Source organism: Rhineura floridana, chromosome 11 (assembly GCF_030035675.1).
Source record: "Rhineura floridana isolate rRhiFlo1 chromosome 11, rRhiFlo1.hap2, whole genome shotgun sequence".
Classification (NCBI taxonomy): domain Eukaryota; kingdom Metazoa; phylum Chordata; class Lepidosauria; order Squamata; family Rhineuridae; genus Rhineura; species Rhineura floridana.
This window is the reverse complement of record NC_084490.1, coordinates 71,485,503-71,503,857: the sequence shown is the minus strand read 5'-3', so window position 1 is coordinate 71,503,857 and position 18,355 is coordinate 71,485,503. Positions and strand designations below refer to the sequence as shown.

The 18,355-nt window shown below is 40.7% G+C and overlaps 1 protein-coding gene across 9 annotated transcripts in view; it reads left to right on the top strand.

The window, feature by feature from the left end:
* Window positions 1-18,355, top strand: part of INVS (inversin) — a 220,119-nt gene that overhangs the window by 142,780 nt on the left and 58,984 nt on the right. For 8 of the 9 annotated variants that reach the window (XM_061589721.1, XM_061589718.1, XM_061589716.1 and 5 more), the window contains one exon: window positions 10,405-10,617. The exons of the other annotated variant lie outside the window; for it this stretch is intronic. In XM_061589721.1, coding sequence (XP_061445705.1) covers window positions 10,405-10,617 — 213 coding nt within the window. The remainder of the gene's footprint in view (window positions 1-10,404; window positions 10,618-18,355) is intronic. 9 annotated transcript variants of the gene reach the window in all.

Genomic DNA, 18,355 nt, shown 5'->3' with positions numbered 1-18,355 from the left:
CACTTGGATCTAGTGTTTGCTTCTTGAACTCTTGAGTGTTCTGGATATAAGGACAGGGGGCTGAGATAACCCTCTTGTCATATTCAGACCACTTCCAGGTGAAGTTTGGTCTAAGCACTTATTTCTCCCTTCCAGGATGGAGGAGACTTACGGAATCCAATGGATTCCTAAATGTTCTGGAGGATTTTTCAGTAGCCAGAGTTGGTGATTCTTTCAAGACCCTAGTCTCATTGTGGAATGGTGAGTTGTGATGGGCTGTTGACACAATCACTTCTGACCACTTTTTCCAGCATTGAGGAATCCAAGTTGCTCCAAGCAATGAGACAGGCTGCACTATGGCTACTAGAGTTATACCCAGATTGTGATTTATTATGCTAGTTATTTTAGGTTATATTGATGCTTAAGACTTTTAAAAAAATGTTTTGTATTGTGTTAAATGTGTAATTTGGTTTTTATGTTTAGTGTTAATGTTAAGATGTTAATGTTTAAGATGCTTTTTAAAACATTTTGTATAGTTTTAAATGTGCAATTTTGTTTGATTTTTTACAACACTGTAAACTGCTTAGAGGCTTCTTTTCAAGTATGAAATGAAATAAAGAAATAAAATAGAGTTCAAGTGTCATTTTCTCTGGCCATGAGCCTCCATCAGGCTCTGGTGCAGACTCTGAGGAAGAGGAGGCATCACCCCCTACTCCCAGACTATGCGGGCCAGAGGATATGGGTTTGCCTGACTCCTCCAACAGAGGACACCCCTCCAATGCAGCCCTTCCTTCCTCTATGCTATAGGAGCCAGTGATAACAGAATAGGGACAGGACTGATAGGAGGTTTCTGGCTGGTTGGGCTTTATAAGGCCTGTGAAGGCTTCAGTGGTCTGCTGAGGCAACATTTCTACCGGAGAGAGTTCTAACCTGCCTTGCCCTAGATCCGGTAGCACCTATCCAGAAGGAACTTGTCAGGTTTGATGTTACCACTAGACTTGATTGACTATAGGATTTGCCTTATGCTGTCCCTACTCTTCAAGACATGACATGACATGACTCTGTCATAATAGTGAGTGCTCCAACTTCAACCTGGCCTCCTCTGGGAGCCCAATCTGGGAGAAAATAGGACATCAAGTGGCACAAGACTCAATGTGAAGCCAACAAACACATCTTGGAGTGCATACACACACCCAGTATATGGCAGTGGAGGTTTGCTCTGCTGCTCCATTGTGTCCTCAAGTAACCATCCACCAGAGTTATTCTGGGTCGTCTGGAGTTTAGCAACATGTATCCTGGTGAATAGTATGCTAGAACCCTTAGAGGCCTATTGTGAGAATTTTGCTAGACACTTTGAGAATAAAATCAGTCACCACCGTAGCAACCTAAATGCTGCTGTTGTGACAGGTCCTGTTGATGTATCCAACACACAATCTAATCCAGTTTTGCAGAAATAGTTTCAGTTGTAGAGTCCTGAAGATGTGGACAAGTTGTTTGCACTGGTTCAGCTAACCACATGTTCTCTCAGCCCTTACCTATCATGACCAGTGATCATCTTACCCATCATAGCTTATCTGAACTTGCCAACAGGAATTGATTAGGTGAGTTCAGGGGGTGGTTAATTCATATTTGTGTGAGGAAGTGGTGCCCACCAGAAAGCAATAGTGCATCTGCTTCTAAAATCCTCCCCAGACCCAAAGGTTTATGGTAACTACCCCCAGTCACTAATACCCACTTTTCAGGAAAGGTGCTTGAGAGCATGGTGGTACCTCAAATGCAGGCATTCTGGAAGGATACTGATAATCTAGAGTCTAGATCCTTTTCAGTCTGGGTTCAGGCCTGATTTTGAAGCAAAATTGTCCTTGGTTGGGCTGTCAGAATTGATCAAGAATATTGGACAAAAATGTGGGGGAAATTTCCTTTTAAAGCCACATCAGCTAAATACATAGAAATATCACTCAAAATATTACAAAAATGGTACTTAACGCCATCCAAAATAGCAAGGATAAAGAAGTCCTACTCACCATTGTGCTGGAGAGGATGTGGAGTCCGAGGATCTTATGTTCACAAGTGGTGGGAATGTGAACATATTCAAAGATTCTGGATAGAGGTCTTTGAAGAAATATCCAATATAACGGGAACAAAAGTAATAAAAACACCGGAATTGGCATTACTTAATAAATTTGATGGTCAAAATCAAACCATACTACACAAAAAGCAAATTGAGTATCTCCTAATAGCAGCACGTATGCTGATAGCCAAATGCTGGAAGAAGGCAAAAGGATTAAACATTAGGAAATGGTACAGTATAGTATGGGAAATAGCGCTTACAGAGAGACTGTAGTATGTCTGAGAGTAGTAAGAGGACAAAAGAAAAAAGACAGTTTTGCTACAGAATGGTCGTGTTTTATTACACATATAAACAAAACAACAGCATCAATACAGATTCCAACTGCCTTTAACAGCTTATGGTTGTAATAAAAATAATATCTTGATTTGAGATTTGTCAACTTGTAAATTAATTATCATCAAATAACCAATGTTAAGTATGTATTGTATTTGTATTGTAAGTGGATAGCGATAGACTGAAAACAAACACATATATAATGTATCAATTTTTGTATATATGGTCTATGAACTATGTTAATATTTAAACTATACTTTACATATGTTCCCATAAAAATTAATAAAAAATTATTTAAAAATAAATAAATAAACCATATATTTGTTTATTAAAAAAAATTGTCCTTGGTCACCCTAATGGATGACCATTATCAAGAGAAGGAAAAGGGAAATATGACGATGTTGCTCTTACTTGTCTCTCGGTGGCTTTGATACCATTTATCATGATATCCTCCTGGACTAGCTTTGTGGATTGGGAGTTCGAGGCATTGTGTTGCATTGCTTCTGCTCCTGTCCACAGGGCATAGCACCAGCATAGAGGGACTGCACCTCGGCTGCCTGACAGCTGGGCTGCCACAGGGTCCTCTCTTGTGCGCAATGGTATTTTACATCTATATGAAGCTGTTGGGAGTGATTCTTAGCTGATTTGGGGCAAGGTGTTAAAATATGATGATACCACTCAGCTCTATTTCTTTGTTACATCTGAGTCGGAAGTGGCTGTATATGGATGAGGGCCAATAAACTGAGTCTTGAAAAGACTGAGGCCCTGTAGGTGTTTGTTTCCTGGGTCTGGCACTTAAGGAGTTACGTCCTGTACATTAGGTTGCAGGTCCAAAGGAAGAGGTATATAATCTGGGGTGCTTTTTGATCCATTTCATCATTTATTGATCTTTGGACCTTATTACTAAAGAGTGCCTACTACTAGCCATGGCTGATACATCTGCTTCACCTGTTCCTGGATATGAATAGCTTGGCCACTATGCCCTGTGCCTTAGTAAACTCAAGATTAGACTATTGTAATGTGGTCTATGTGCAGCTACTGTAAGCAACTTAGGACCAAGTTACCTGAAAGAGCATCTTTCCCTTGCAGACCTATATATAGGTCTGTGAGATCACTAAATTTGCTGAAATACATAAGGCGGCAATGCCATGGAGAGCATTCTCTGTGGTGGCAGCTGCCTCATGGAACAAATTTTCCCCTGCAATATGAAAATTGCAATGGTGGCTTGTTTACATCATCTTTTAAATACTATCTTTTTGCACAGGCATTATCCCAGATCATTAATGCCAGCTTTTAATTTATGTTATACATTGTGGATGTTCTATGGTATTTTATAAAATTGTTTATTGCTCTTTTTGTAAACCACTTTAAGATTTTTATTAAAATACCATCTAAAATGTTTTGAAATATAATTTAAAAAAACTTGAATCAGAAATAGAAGGAATTACATAAATAGATATATTGTGAATAATTACTGTATAGATACCAGTCTCCCTTTCATCTGATCCAGGAAGTGAGTGTGAATGATCAGGTACTTGAGGTCCATAATGGGCTGGACCATAGCTAATAAACTGAATCAGGGGCCATACAAGTTGTAAGATATCTGACAGACAGTATTGACAGGTGAAGCTTTCCCCATAATTGTGTTTCCATAGTAGAAAACTTAACTTGCTGAATTTCTGCCTGCCACATGATTACCATGTAAAGACACAAAGGTCCTACTCTCCCCCTGCAATACCAACCCTAAACCTTGCAAAAAATTCATGAATTTTAAACCAGATAGGTTAGCTGCTTCCTGTATCAATTGGAAGAATTTTATCTGTATCTTGAGTTACTGTTCTACCATCTTCAGTGTAAATGCTTATTTTAAATCACAGCTGTTCTTAACATTCTAATTTTTCCTTTTCAAAGTTTCAAATAATTTTGATTAATGTGTCAGGTTGTGTGTTATGCTTATAAAGCATAGGTTTTTTTCACTGGTTCCTTTTACAAAACCAATAACTTTAGATTTGTTGAAATATCAAATCTCTTAATTACCTACATTTTGACAGATGTTTTTTGTTTGTAAATTGTTCTCGATTGTATTATTCAGTGGATTCTTTGTATTTGGACATATTTCTCATTGCTAATTAAAATGCAGTTCTGTGTTTTTAGATGAATCCAAGTTTGATCACAAAGGCAAGACATTATACTATAAAGCAATTCACAGTGCTATCCTATACAGTAGGGCCCCGCTTTACAGTGCTTTCCTTTACAGCGGTTTTTTGCCGCCGGGTGCCATTTTGGTCAATGTAAGTCAATGGGATCCGCTTTACAGCGGTTTTCGCTTTACAGCGGGGGTCCAGAACGTAACCCGCTGTATGAGCAGGGCCCTACTGTACGTGTCTATTCAGAAGCAAGTACTGTTAAGTTCAATGTGACTTACTCTGAAGTAAGTGTATAGGATTGAAACCTCAGAAATAATATTGATAGCATTCCCTGCACCCCCTCATCCAAGTCATTAATAAAAATGGGCCCAGGATTGAGCCCTGCGGCATCCCACTTGTTACCTCCCCCCTCTTTGAGAAGGAGCCATTGATACACACTCTTTGAGTACGATTCTGCAGACAACTGTGTATCCACCTGATAATTGTTTGATCCAGCCCATATTTAGCTAGCTTATCATGGGGCACTTTGACAAATGAGATATATTATGTCCACAGCATTTCCACCGTCTACCAGGGAGGTTACCTGATCAAAAAATGAGATAAGATTGGTCTGGCAGTATTCGTTTTTGACAAATCCGCGTTGGTTCCTAGCAATCACTTGTTTCAGGGTGGTTACAGAATGACCACTTTATAAGGCCTTTATAAGAAGATTGATGTCAGGGTGACTGGTCTGTAGTTCCCAGGTTCTTCCTTTTTGCCTTTTTTGAAGATAGGTACAACATTAACCCTTCTCCAGTCATCCAGCAGTTCACCCATCTTCCACAATTTTGCAAATATAATAGACAGTGGTTCATAGAGTTCTTCAGCCAATTCCTTCAATCAGTGTGATTAGGTAATTCCTTGACCATTTGTCTGCCGATCTCAAGCTGCAATCCTGCCTCTTCAACTTCACATTTGCCAGGAGCATCATAGACAATCTTTTGTGAGAAGACTGAGTCAAAGTAGGAATTGAGCACTTCTGCCTTTTCTTTGTCATCTGTTATCATTTTGCCATCCTCATTGAGTAGCTGTGCCACCATTTCTTTTCTCTGTCTTTTACTATGGATGTACCTGAAGAAAGTTTTGTTGTTGCTATTAGCATCCCTTGCTATCCTCATTTCATTCTCAGCTTTAGCCTTCCTGACACTATCCCTGAAATTCTGTGCTTCCCGTCTGTACTCTTTCTTTGTGACCTGGCCTTTCTTCCACTTCCTATATGTGTCCTTTTTTCTTTTCAGATAATCTCTTAAGCATTTTGTGAAGCCACAGTGGCTTCTTCTGCACTCTTCCACTTTTTTCATTGTTGGAATTGTTTGGAATTGTGCCTTTAGAATTTTCTTTTTTAGAAACTCTCACCCATCTTTGGACTCATTTTCTCATTAGGCTTGCTTGTCATGGAACCTAACTTATAATTCTTCTAACTTTATTAAAAGTGGCTTCCCTGACGTCCAGGGTACTCATTTGGCTACTCTCAGATTTTGCTGCCTTTGAAATCAAGAACTCATGGTCATTTCCTCTGAGAATTCACATAACTGCCACTTCTTCCACCAAGTCATCTCTGTTCATTAGAATCAAGTAAAGGTGAGCTGGTCCTCTAGTTCCTTCCTCTACTGTGTATAGAGTTATCAGCAACACAAGTCATGAATTTCTTGGAGGGGCTGTGTTTGACAGAATTTGTCTCCCAACAGATACCGGGGTAATAAAGATCAAATAAGGAACAGGTTTGAGGCTTTCAACTTAGTTGACAGAGAACCAGAAGAACTATGGAGTGAAATCAGAGACATTATCAGGGAAGAATGCAAAAAGACAATACCTCTAGTTAAAAAGAGAGAGAGACCTCAATGGATCACTGAAGAAACTCTTAAAATGGTTAAAGAGAGAAGGAAAGCAAAAGCAGCAGGAGATAGAAACACAGTCAGAACCCTAAATGCAACAAAACTAGTACGTAGGGACAAAGAGAACTATTACAATAGTTATTGTATAGAAATAGAAAAGGACAACAAAAAAGGAAGAACAAGAGCCCTATTCCAAAAGATTAGAGAAATGAAAGGGAAATTTAAACCAAAGGTAGGGATGTTGAATAATCAACAGAGGAACACACCGACTGACTGAGATGAAATAAAAGGAAGATGGAAGTGATACACTGAAGAACTCTATAAAAGAGATGCAAGGATGACAGATTCATTCATGGAGGAACTGTATGACGAAGAACCAAAAATTTTAGAATGAGGTGAAAGCTGCTGTCAAAATACTTGGAAGAAACAAATCACCTGGAACAGATGGCATGCCAATAGAGCTGCTACAAGCTACTGAGACTGGATCTGTCCAAATATTGACAAAACTTTGTCAAGAAATATGGAAAACTAAACAATGGCCCACAGACTGGAAGCATTCAATATACATCCCAATTCCAAAGAAAGTGGAACTCAGGGAATGCAGTAATTATCAAACTATTGCCTTAATATCCCATGCAAGTAAAGTAATGCTCAAGATTCTACAACAAAGGCTCTTACCATATATGGAGCGAGAAATCCCAGACGTCCAAGCTGGATTTAGAAAGGGAAGAGGCACCAGAGATCAAATCTCAAACATACATTGGATAATGGAACGGAGCAAGGAATTTTAGAAGAAAATCACCCTGTGCTTTATAGATTACAGCAAAGCCTTTGACTGTATAGATCATGAAAAACTATGGAATGCTTTAAATGAAATGGGGGTGCTACAGCATCTGCTTGTCCTGACATGCAACCTATACTCTGGACAAGAGGCTACTGTAAGGACGGAATATGGAGAAACTGATTGGTTCCCCATCGGAAAGGGTGTGAGACGGGTGTATTTTATCACCCTATCTATTTATACGCGGAACATATCATACGGAAAGCGGGATTGGATCAAGATGAAGGAGGTGTGAAAATTGGAGGGAGAAATACCAATAATTTAAGATATGCAGACGATAACATACTACTAGCAGAAACCAGTAATGATTTAAAACAAATGCTGATGAAAGTTAAAGAGGAAAGCACAAAAGCAGGACTACAGCTGAACGTCAAAAAGACTAAGGTAATGTCAACAGAAGATTTATGCAACTTTAAAGTTGACAATGAGGACATTGAACTTGTCAAGGATTATCAATACCTTGATACAGACATTAACCAAAATGGGGACAAGAAATCAGAAGAAGGCTAGGACTGGGGAGGGCAGCTATGAGAGAACTAGAAAAGTTCCTCAAATGCAAAGATGTATCACTCAACACTAACGTCAAGATCATTCAGACCATGGTATTCCTGATCTCTATGTATGGATGTGAAAGTTGGGCAGTGAAAAAAGCGGATAAGAGAAAAATCAACTAATTTGAAATGTGGTGTTGGAGGAGAGCTTTGCGCATACCATGGACTGTGAAAAAGACAAATAATTGGGTGTTAGAACAAATTAAACCAGAACTGTCACTAGAAGCCAAAATGATGAAACTGAGGTTATCATACTTTGGACACATAATGAGAAGGCAGGATTCACTAGAAAAGACAATAATGCTGGGAATAATAGAAGGGAGTAGAAAAAGAGGAAGGCCAAACAAGAAATGGATTGATTCCATAAAGGAAGCCACAGACCTGAACTTACAAGATCTGAACAGGGTGGTTCATGACAGATGCTCTTGGAGGTCACCGATTCATAGGGTTGCCGTAAGTCGTAATCGACTTGAAGGCACATAACAACAACATTACTAATACATCATGCCTTCTCAAAAATTGGCAATTTGCTTTTCAAAACTTTCATACTATCTTCTCCTTGATTGGGTGGTTGGTAGTGGACTCCAATCTCCATGTTCCTTTGATTTCTTGTTCCTTTTATTTTAATCCAACTACTTTTGGAGGGACTACCAGGCTCATCTTACTGTATTTCTGTGCTGGCATATATATATTTTACATATAGTGTGACTCTCTGTCTTTTACTATGATGCATCCAAATAAAGTTTTTTTTGTACTTCTAGCATCCCCCCACTAGCCTCAGCTCATTCTCAGCTTTAGCCTTTCTGACCCCATCCCTGCAATTCTGCACTACCTGCCTGTACTCTTTCTTTGTGGCCCGGCCTTCCTTCCACTTCCTATATATGTCCCCTCTTGTCTTATAGTAATCTCTAAGCTTTTTGTGGAGCCTCCTTGAAACATTGGCAGTTTGCTTGTCAAAAGTTACATCCTCGTCCTCTCCTTGTTTGGGTGGTCAGTAGTAGACTGCAACCACCACCCTCTTATTTCTTGCCCCATGTATTTTAATCCAGATGCTCTTGATAGGGCTACCAAGCTCATCTTCATGTGTTTCTGTGCAGGGATATATATTCTTAACATGTAATGCGACTCTGCCTCCTTTTTTATTCCTTTTGTTCTTTTTGAAGTTATATCCTTCAGTTGCTGTATTCCAGTCATGAGAGTCATCTCTCCAAGGCTCAGTAACACCTATCATGTTGTATTTACCCTCCTGTTTTAAGAGTTCAAGTTCATCCTGTTTGTTTCCCATACTTTGGGCATTTGTATATAGACATCAAAGACCATGTGATTTATGGTCTGTCTTCCTTCCTACATTTTTATTAAGACTATTATTGGGCCCCATTAGAGGCATTCTCTCAGTTCCTGTTACTGTGCACAAGCCTTCATTAATCATTACCTCCAGGTTTACATCTCCCTCTCCCTAGGATTCAGTTTAAAGCCCTCCTGATGAAGTTCTCCATATTGTGGCCAAACACATTCTTCCGAGTCGTTGTGAAGTGGAAACCATCCCTTGCCAGAAGTCCATCTTCCAGGAAGTGTAGCTCATGGTCCCGAATCCAAATCTTTCATGTCAGCACCACCTTCGTAACCAGTCATTCACCTGGAGTTTTTTTCTTTCCTTTTCTACTTGTCTTCTAAGTACTGGAAGGATGGATCCCAGAGTTCTTGATTTTCCTTCCCAGAGCTTCAAAGTCTGACATGATTTCTTTGTAGCTCTGTTTAGCAGTATCATTTGTTCCCACATGGATGAGAAGAAAGGGATATTTGTCAGAGGGCTTTATGAGTGATGGCAACCCTTCAGTCACATCTCTGATCTATCCTCCAGGGAGACAGCATCCCTGATGAATCCATAGTTCTCAGCATACTTGGGTTTCAATCCCAGCAATAGGGATTCTCCCTCTGCTGCTATTCTTCTTCTTGTCATGGGTTATGGTTTCATTCCCCCCACTTGACTGACTTTCAACCTCTCACTCATCAGCACATGGGGTCTCCTGCAATTCTTCTTCTGCAGGCTGGCCTTCAGTCTCATCCTCAAGTGCCTGAAAGCGGTTCCATAGTTCCACAGGTGCAGGGTGTCTTCTAGTTCTTCTGCTCCTGACTAATGTTTCTTTACATCTGCACTGACTTCTAATTTTGCAATATGGCTATGGGTGTTCATATGAGGTCAAAGTTCTGCTGACTTTGGCTGTGAGAAAATACAGCATGGGGATTGTTTAGCATTTTTGAGAGTGTTCATATGCTATCCTTTTAATGATGGATCACATGGACTGAACTAGTGGTCTCTGGTTCCAACTGCTGCTACAGCTGGACCCTTTTCCAGTCTTTGCCTTGCCCCATATTTCTGGCAAGGAGAGAGCTGATGCCAGTTGCCCACATGCCCTTACTGCACCACCTTGAGTTTCCCTGCCAGGGAAAACAAGGAAATTTCTACACCAACTATTTTTTCTTGTTTTTTTCTGAGACTACTTTTCCTGCTCTTCACATAGATGTACCATTTTGAAAACTGTTTTATAAGTTAATTTTTTTCCTTGGTCTGTGGTTCAGTTATGTACCAATGTTTTGTTACTTTTAGATACACTCCACTTGATTATGCCTTGCTTGGAGCTCATCACGAAGTAATTCAGTTCATGTTGGAGCACAGTGCGTTATCCATAGCTGCTATACAGGACATTGCAGCCGTAAAAATCCAGGCAGTCTATAAAGGATACAAAGTTAGGAAAGCTTTCCAAGATAGGAAAAATCTTCTAATGAAGCATGAACAACTGAGGAAAGATGCTGCTGCCAAGTAAGTGATGTGTGTTCAAAAAGTAAAGATTTTTTAAAAAAGTAATTCTTCAGTACCATTATATAGAAAATCTGCTGTTTCTGTTGAATCTTTTTTCCTGTAAGTAAAAGGTATGTAGGTTTGGCATATGTTGAATTATTAGATAATATATGCCAATTTTCAGAGCTAGCACCAGGTTTCTGGGGGCCCTTGGGCACAGGGTATCAGAAGAACTTTGTAATGGGGGGCAAAACCACGAGGTCTCCCCTACCAATCTTTTTGGGATAAATAGCATACAATAAACAACCCTCGGTGTCACAATGGGAGGAATTGTACTGATATAAAATAATATGGAATACTTCCGTAGGTATTGTAATATTTTTCACCTCCCTGAGGCCTTTTTCCTATCAAAGCACCATCTGAACCTGAAACAATATCAGTATAGGATTTGATAGTGTTGAAGCAATAGTATCTGGGTACATGGTTATTTTGCATTTTTCCTTTCCAAAGTTGATTCCAGAGATGTTTTCATTGTTTGTGGTTGATAATGGTGATTAGAAAAGCTAATAACAGAGAAGCAAATGGATATCCTTGATGTGTACCTTGTATTTTAAATGGAAAAAAGATAGCATATGTCCTTGAGAGTTGCTTTTGATACAGTAACTCAATGCAAGTTTTAAATTTTCTGTTCTAGGTTATATTCTTTTAGAGTGTTAAAGACTGTCCATTCTACTCTCTCAAAAGCCTTTTCCATGACCAGAAAGATGAGAGCAGCTTGCTCATATCTGAAATGCAGTCAGTCAGTCTTTTAATAGTCTAAATTTTGCTGTTTTAAATCAGACCTATTTGATTTTGCTCCACGTGATTTGATATCAAATTGTTCAATCTGTGTGCTAATATTAATAATCATATTTTGAAGTTTTGTTTGAAAAAAGAAATAGGACAGTAGGAGTTTGGAATAATTAAATCTTTACCTGTCTTTGGTATTATCACTAGTACTGCTTCAGGCCAAATCTTTGCTAATGTTTTCAGCTTGAGTAATTTATTTATCATGCTTGTTCAACAAAGGTCTTATAAAATTCAGAGCTGAATTTGCCTGGGCTAGGTGTTTTGTTTTCTTTTCATTCTTAATTTTGATCTTCACTTCCTCCTCTGTGAATAGTGTTTCCCAGGTTATTAATTCCATAGAGGTGAATTCTGGCATCATAATAGTAGAGAGAAAAATAATTGATTGTTGCAAATTATGGATTTTATTGAACTATTTCAAAACAGTGACTCACAGTGCTACCAAATGCAGCATCAATTTAAGTAAGCAATTGCCAAGCAAGTCTAACATAGTTAAATTTGACTTCAAAAGAAGAAGAGTGAGGGGTTTGGGGGAAGTTGAATAAGGGAAAATTAAAGGGATTCTCTAGAATGCGTGGGGTTATTCAAAACAACAATAATAGAAGCTCAACTAATATATTTCAGATCAGTAATGATACCACCAAGTTGAAGAGGTAATGTGTTTAGCGAGCAAAGTCTATGAAAGAGGAAAAACCTGTGAAAGAGGAAAACATGTTTTACACGTATTCCTGGCAACGCACTGTATATGTACTTCACATGTGATCCTTAAACTTGTGAGAGGGTTAAATATTTTGCTGGAGATGGTCAAGCACTGCCCTGAGAATGTGCCTAAGGTTTCTTTGGATGCCCAAGAAACATCCACTTATTATAAAAAAATAACAAAAAAAGTAATCATAAGTTGATTAATATGGTAAAGCATTTATATAGACTCATTTAAACTAATATTCTAACACATTAATACTCCTAGTCTAAAGAAACAAGAGTTCCTACACTGTAAGGGGAAATTAAAGTGGCAGAGCATAACTGTTTGTTATGTGACTCCCAAGATGATAGAAACAGATGCAACAAATGTTTTACTCATTCTGGTTATAGCTAGAACAGTTCCTGCAGCTGTGTGGGTGCAAGTGTGGGATGGAACCAGGACCTAGGGTCAGGGTCAGGAACCCTATGCCTGGAGTGAGTTCAGCTCTTTAAAGACCTATCAGGCAAGCCTCTAGATTTGATGTGTAGCATTGCACTGGAGATGGTCCTTGAGAGTGACACGGAGAGGTGTGCAGATCATTGGATTTATAAAATGGCTTTTTTCTCTCAAGGCTAAAATCTACCCTTTAAATATGTTTCTGGGTTCCCTAGGTGGCTGTGTACAAGGAGGGGTTTGGTGATGTAATGAGGAAGGGTTTAGTAAAGTATAGTTGGGAATGCACAACGGGAGGAGTTTGTGTGGGTGAGGAAGTGGAATCAATAGAGATTATCTTTCAGGATGACTCTCCTGAATAGATTTCCTGTTTGGTCAAGACACCTGGAGTGATCTACCAACAAAATATTTGGTTCAATTATGAGACACAATGAAGCCTAACTATGGGCCCTCAAAGCAGAAGACTGCAGAAGAGCTAAATGAGTTCTTTACATCTGTCTGTCTTTTGGAAAATGTAGAACAGGAAGGGGATCTGAGGAACTGAGACAAATAGCGGTGAGAGGAGATCAAGTTTTAGGCCTTATTGACAAATGTTAAAAACTAACAAATCACCTGGTCTAGATGGTATCTACTTGAGAGTTCTTAACTTAAATGTGAAATTGCTCATCTTCTATTTTGTCCTTAAGATTGGATTGTGTACCTGAGGACTAGAAAAAAGCCAATGGAAAACCAGGGTTTTTTTTTTTTTTTAAGGGATACACAGGGATCTAGGAAAATACAGACCATTTAGCTTCATAGGAAAACTTGTGAAAAGCATTATTAAACATAAAATGAGTTTAAGAACATAAGAAGAGCCTGCTGGATCAGGCCAGTGGCCCATCCAGTCCAGCACCCTGTTCTCACAGTGGCCAACCAGGTGCCTGGGGGAAGCCCGCAAGCAGGACCCGAGTGCAAGAACACTCTCCCCTCCTGAGGCTTCCGGCAACTGGTTTTCAGAAGCATCCTGCCTCTGACTAGGGTGGCAGAGCACAGCCATCACGGCTAGTAGCCATTGATAGCCCTGTCCTCCATGAATTTGTCTAATCTTCTTTTAAAGCCATCCAAGCTGGTGGCCATTACTGCATCTTGTGGGAGCATATTCCAGTGTTTGACTATGCGCTGAGTAAAGAAGTACTTCCTTTTGTCTGTCCTGAATCTTCCAACATTCAGCTTCTTTGAATGTCCACGAGTTCTAGTATTATGAGAGAGGGAGAAGAACTTTTCTCTATCTACTTTCTCAATGCCATGCATAATTGTATACACTTCTATCATGTCTCCTCTGACCCGCCCTTCCTCTAAACTAAAAAGCCCCAAATGCTGCAACCTTTCACCGTAAGGGAGTCGCTCCATCCCCTTGATCATTCTGGTTGCCCTCTTCTGAACCTTTTCCAACTCTATAATATCCTTTTTGAGATGAGGCGACCAGAACTGTACACAGTATTCCAAATGCAGCCGCACCATAGATTTATACAACGGCGTTATGATATCGGCTGTTTTATTTTCAATACCTTTCCTAATTATCGCTAGCATGGAATTTGCCTTTTTCACAGCTGCCGCTCACTGGGTCGACATTTTCATCGTGCTGTCCACTACAACCCCGAGGTCTCTCTCCTGGTCGGTCACTGTCAGTTCAGACCCCATGAGCATATATGTGAAATTCAGTTTTTTTGCTCCAATATGCATAATTTTACACTTGTTTATATTGAATTGCATTTGCCATTTTCTCCCACATTCACTCAGTTTGGAGAGGTCTTTTTGGAGCTCTTCGCAATCCCTTTTTGTTTTAACCACCCTGAACAATTTAGTGTCGTCAGCAAACTTGGCCACTTCACTGCTCACTCCTAATTCTAGGTCATTAATGAACAAGTTGAAAAGTACAGGTCCCAATACTGATCCTTGAGGGACTCCACTTTCTACAGCCCTCCATTGGGAGAACTGTCCGTTTATTCCTACTCTCTGTTTTCTGCTTCTTAACCAATTCCTTATCCACAAGAGGACCTCTCCTCTTATTCCATGACTGCTAAGCTTCCTCAGAAGTCTTTGGTGAGGTACCTTGTCAAACGCTTTTTGAAAGTCTAAGTACACTATGTCCACTGGATCACCTCTATCTATATGCTTGTTGACACTCTCAAAGAATTCTAATAGGTTACTGAGACAGGACTTTCCCTTGCAGAAGCCATGCTTGCTCTGCTTCAGCAAAGCTTGTTCTTCTATGTGCTTAGTTAATCTAGCTTTAATCATACTTTCTACCAGTTTTCCAGGGACAGAAGTTAAGCTAACTGGCCTGTAATTTCCAGGATCCCCTCTGGATCCCTTTTTGAAGATTGGCGTTACATTTGCCACTTTCCAGTCCTCAGGCACGGAGGAGGACCCAAGGGACAAGTTACATATTTTAGTTAGCAGATCAGCAATTTCACATTTGAGTTCTTTGAGAACTCTTGGGTGGATGCCATCCGGGCCCGGTGATTTGTCAGTTTTTATATTGTCCATTAAGCCTAGAACTTCCTCTCTTGTTACCACTATTTGTCTCAGTTCCCCAGAATCCCTTCCTGCAAATGTTAGTTCAGGTTCAGGGATCTGCCCTATATCTTCCACTGTGAAGACAGATGCAAAGAATTCATTTAGCTTGCCTGTGTCAGCATGGCTTTGTGTACTTAGATTTTCAAAAGCTGAAGTCCATCACCACTCTTGAGTAAACTTAGCAAACAAGGGATAAGAGGGGATGTCCTTTTTGGATCAGTAAATGGTGAAAGAACAGAAAGCAGAGATTAGGAATAAATGGGCAGCTCTCAATTAAGAGGTGTAAGAAGATGGGTCCTCCAAGGATCTATATTAGGACTGGTGCTTTTTAACTTGTTCATAAATTATCTGTAGTTGAGGGTGAGCAGTGAGGTGTCCAAGTTTGCTGATGACAATATAAAGGATATAAAGACAATAAGGAATGTTGAGGAGTTCCAAATGATGTCTCAAAAGTGGATGAATAAGCATTAGAGTGGCAAATGTGGTTCAATGTAAGAAATTGTAAAGTGATGCACATTGGAGCAAGATATCCTTACTTATACACAAATGGGGACTGAATCTGTCCCTCCTGGATACTTGATACAGCACCAGCATAGATTAGAGAGCCAGTGGGGAGGTGCCACCATCATACACAAAAATCTCATCTCTCAGCAAGACGCCTGTACATTTAGGCACCAGTGTTAAGGGTTTGTACCTGGTGTTCATTCAGTCATAGAAGCAGAACAAGAATCCTGTTGGTGTACTTACCCTCCTCACTGCCCAACAACCTCTCGTGATAGTGCTGGCCAAGATAGTCTCTGGGGAAGTTTTAGAGCCTTACTAGAAGCTGCCTTGTTACAGCAGGCTCAGGACTTCCAGGCGTGCATGACAACCATGGGCTGTCTCAGTATATTGTTAATCTGACACATGTACAGGTCACAGCCCCAGTCTTTTTTTGCCACTGAGCAGGCTAGTTATAGTTCAGGGGGGTGTTATCTGACACCTTTATCATATTCTGGTGAGGTTTGATCTAATGGTGTCAATTCTCCCCTGTTGGGATGGAGGACTGAATTTAGAATGATCCACCCCCAGAGATTTATGGAATCTCAGTGATTCCTGAATGCTGTGTGGATTTTTTGGCTGGCATGGCTAACATTCTGTCAAGGCTCTGATCTCACTATGGAATAGGATTCTCCTTAAATGCCCTTTCCAGTGCTGTGGACCCTGAAATGCAGCCTGATTTTCCAGTGGGCTTTGGACAGTGAAGCAGACTGGACAACAGCTGGACTGCAAGTGATGCAAATTTCATAGCGAAGCTGCCCGATCACGTAAATCACATAGCTATGCCTATAGTGCTGTGGTGATGGCAGTGAAGAAAAATTGCCCCCGTCTGAAACCGTGAAGAGCCGCTGTCAGTCATTGTAGACAGTACTGAGCTAGATGGACCAGTGGCCTGTATAAGACAGATTCTTATGTTCCTTTGCCACCACTGCATCAATGAGTCTCAGAGGGGAGTACCATTCAGGGACCCTCCACAGACTGTGGTGACAACAGACGCCTGCCTGTTGAGATGGGGCGGCCATTGCCTGGGCGACTACATTCAAGGACAGTGGTCAGATCAGGAAGCTCGTCACAGTATCAGCTGGCTGGAGCTTCGGGTGGCAAGCCTTGCCATCCAGCACTTCACCTTCAAGTTCAACCTCCGTCATGTTCTGTTGCACACCAACAATACTACTGTGAAGGCACACTTCAACAAGCAGGGGGGTACACTCTCTTGAAGCCTGAGCTTTAGACAGCCTCTTTCTTCAACTGGGCAGAAATACACCTTCAGTCAGTACAGGCAGAGCATTTGAGTGGTGACTTAAATCTCACAGCAGATTGGCTCAGCAGACAACAGATAATGCCGGCGGAATGGAAACTACATACGCAGATTTTCATGCAAATAGAATGTTTTGGCAAAATAACTCTCGATCTGTTTGCTTCTTGCTACAACTATCAAGTACCTCGTTTCTACATGAGGTACCATACGAACCAGGCAGAAGGGACAGATGCCCTGTTAATGCACTGCCCTCAGGGTCTTCTTTATGCTTTTCCTACAGTGCCTCTCATTGCACGTTGCCTTCAAAAATTGCAGGTGGAGAGGGCAGAGATGATCCTAGTAGCACCATTCTGGCCTTGCTGTCCGTGGTTCTCGGAACTCCTCTGCCTCTCGACAGCTGCTCCATGGAGGCTGCCCCCATAGCGGAACCTTCTCTTATAGGATCTGGTTTATCATCCCGAACCCAAGTGGCTGAAACTAACGGCGTGGTGATTGAGCACTGGTTCTTGAGATGTGCTGGTCTCTCTCCAGATGTAATTGACACCTATCTGGCAGCACTGTGGGCCTCTATGAGAAGGATTTACCAGTCAACCTGGAAAACCTTTGCTCTGTGGTGCTTACGTCAGGATCTCCATCCTTCCAGAGCACAAATTCCTCACATTCTGGGGTTTCTACAAGATGGCCTCTGAAGGGGCCTAAAAGTGAATCCTTACGTCAACATGTCTCAGCCATCTCCTTGGTCTTGTCACTTCATCCTTCAGGTACAGTTGGGTCTCATCCGCTTGTCAAAGGGTTCCTTGAATACTGCGTCCAGTTCTGGTCTCCACACTTCAGGAAGGATGCAGACAAATTGGAACAGTTTCTGAGGAGGGCAACAAAGATGATCAGAGGACTGGAAACAAAGCCCTATGAGGAGAGACTGAAAAAACTGGGCATGTTTAGCCTGGAGAAGAGAAGACTGAGGGGAGATATGATAGCACTTTTCAAGTACCTGAAAGATTGTCACATAAAGGAGGGCCAGGATATCTTCTTGATCATCCTAGAGTAGAGTGCAGGACACAGAATAATGGGTTCAAGTTACAGGAACCCAGATTTCAATTGAATATCAGGAAAAACTTCCTAACTATTAGAGCAGTACATTAATGAAACTAATTACCTAGAGAGGTGGTGGGCTCTCCAACACTGGAGGCATTCAAGAGACAGTTGGACAGCCATCTGCTAGGGATACTTTAAATTGGATTCCTGCATTGCGCAGGGGGTTGGACTTGATGGCCTTATAGGCCCCTTCCAACTCTCTGATTCTATGATTGTAATTACGATATTTTTGTCATGATGTGCTGGAATCACCACCACCAAACAGACTTTTAAATTGTACTAATAAGATTGTTTCTTCTTCAACAAACAGCATCATTAACTAAACA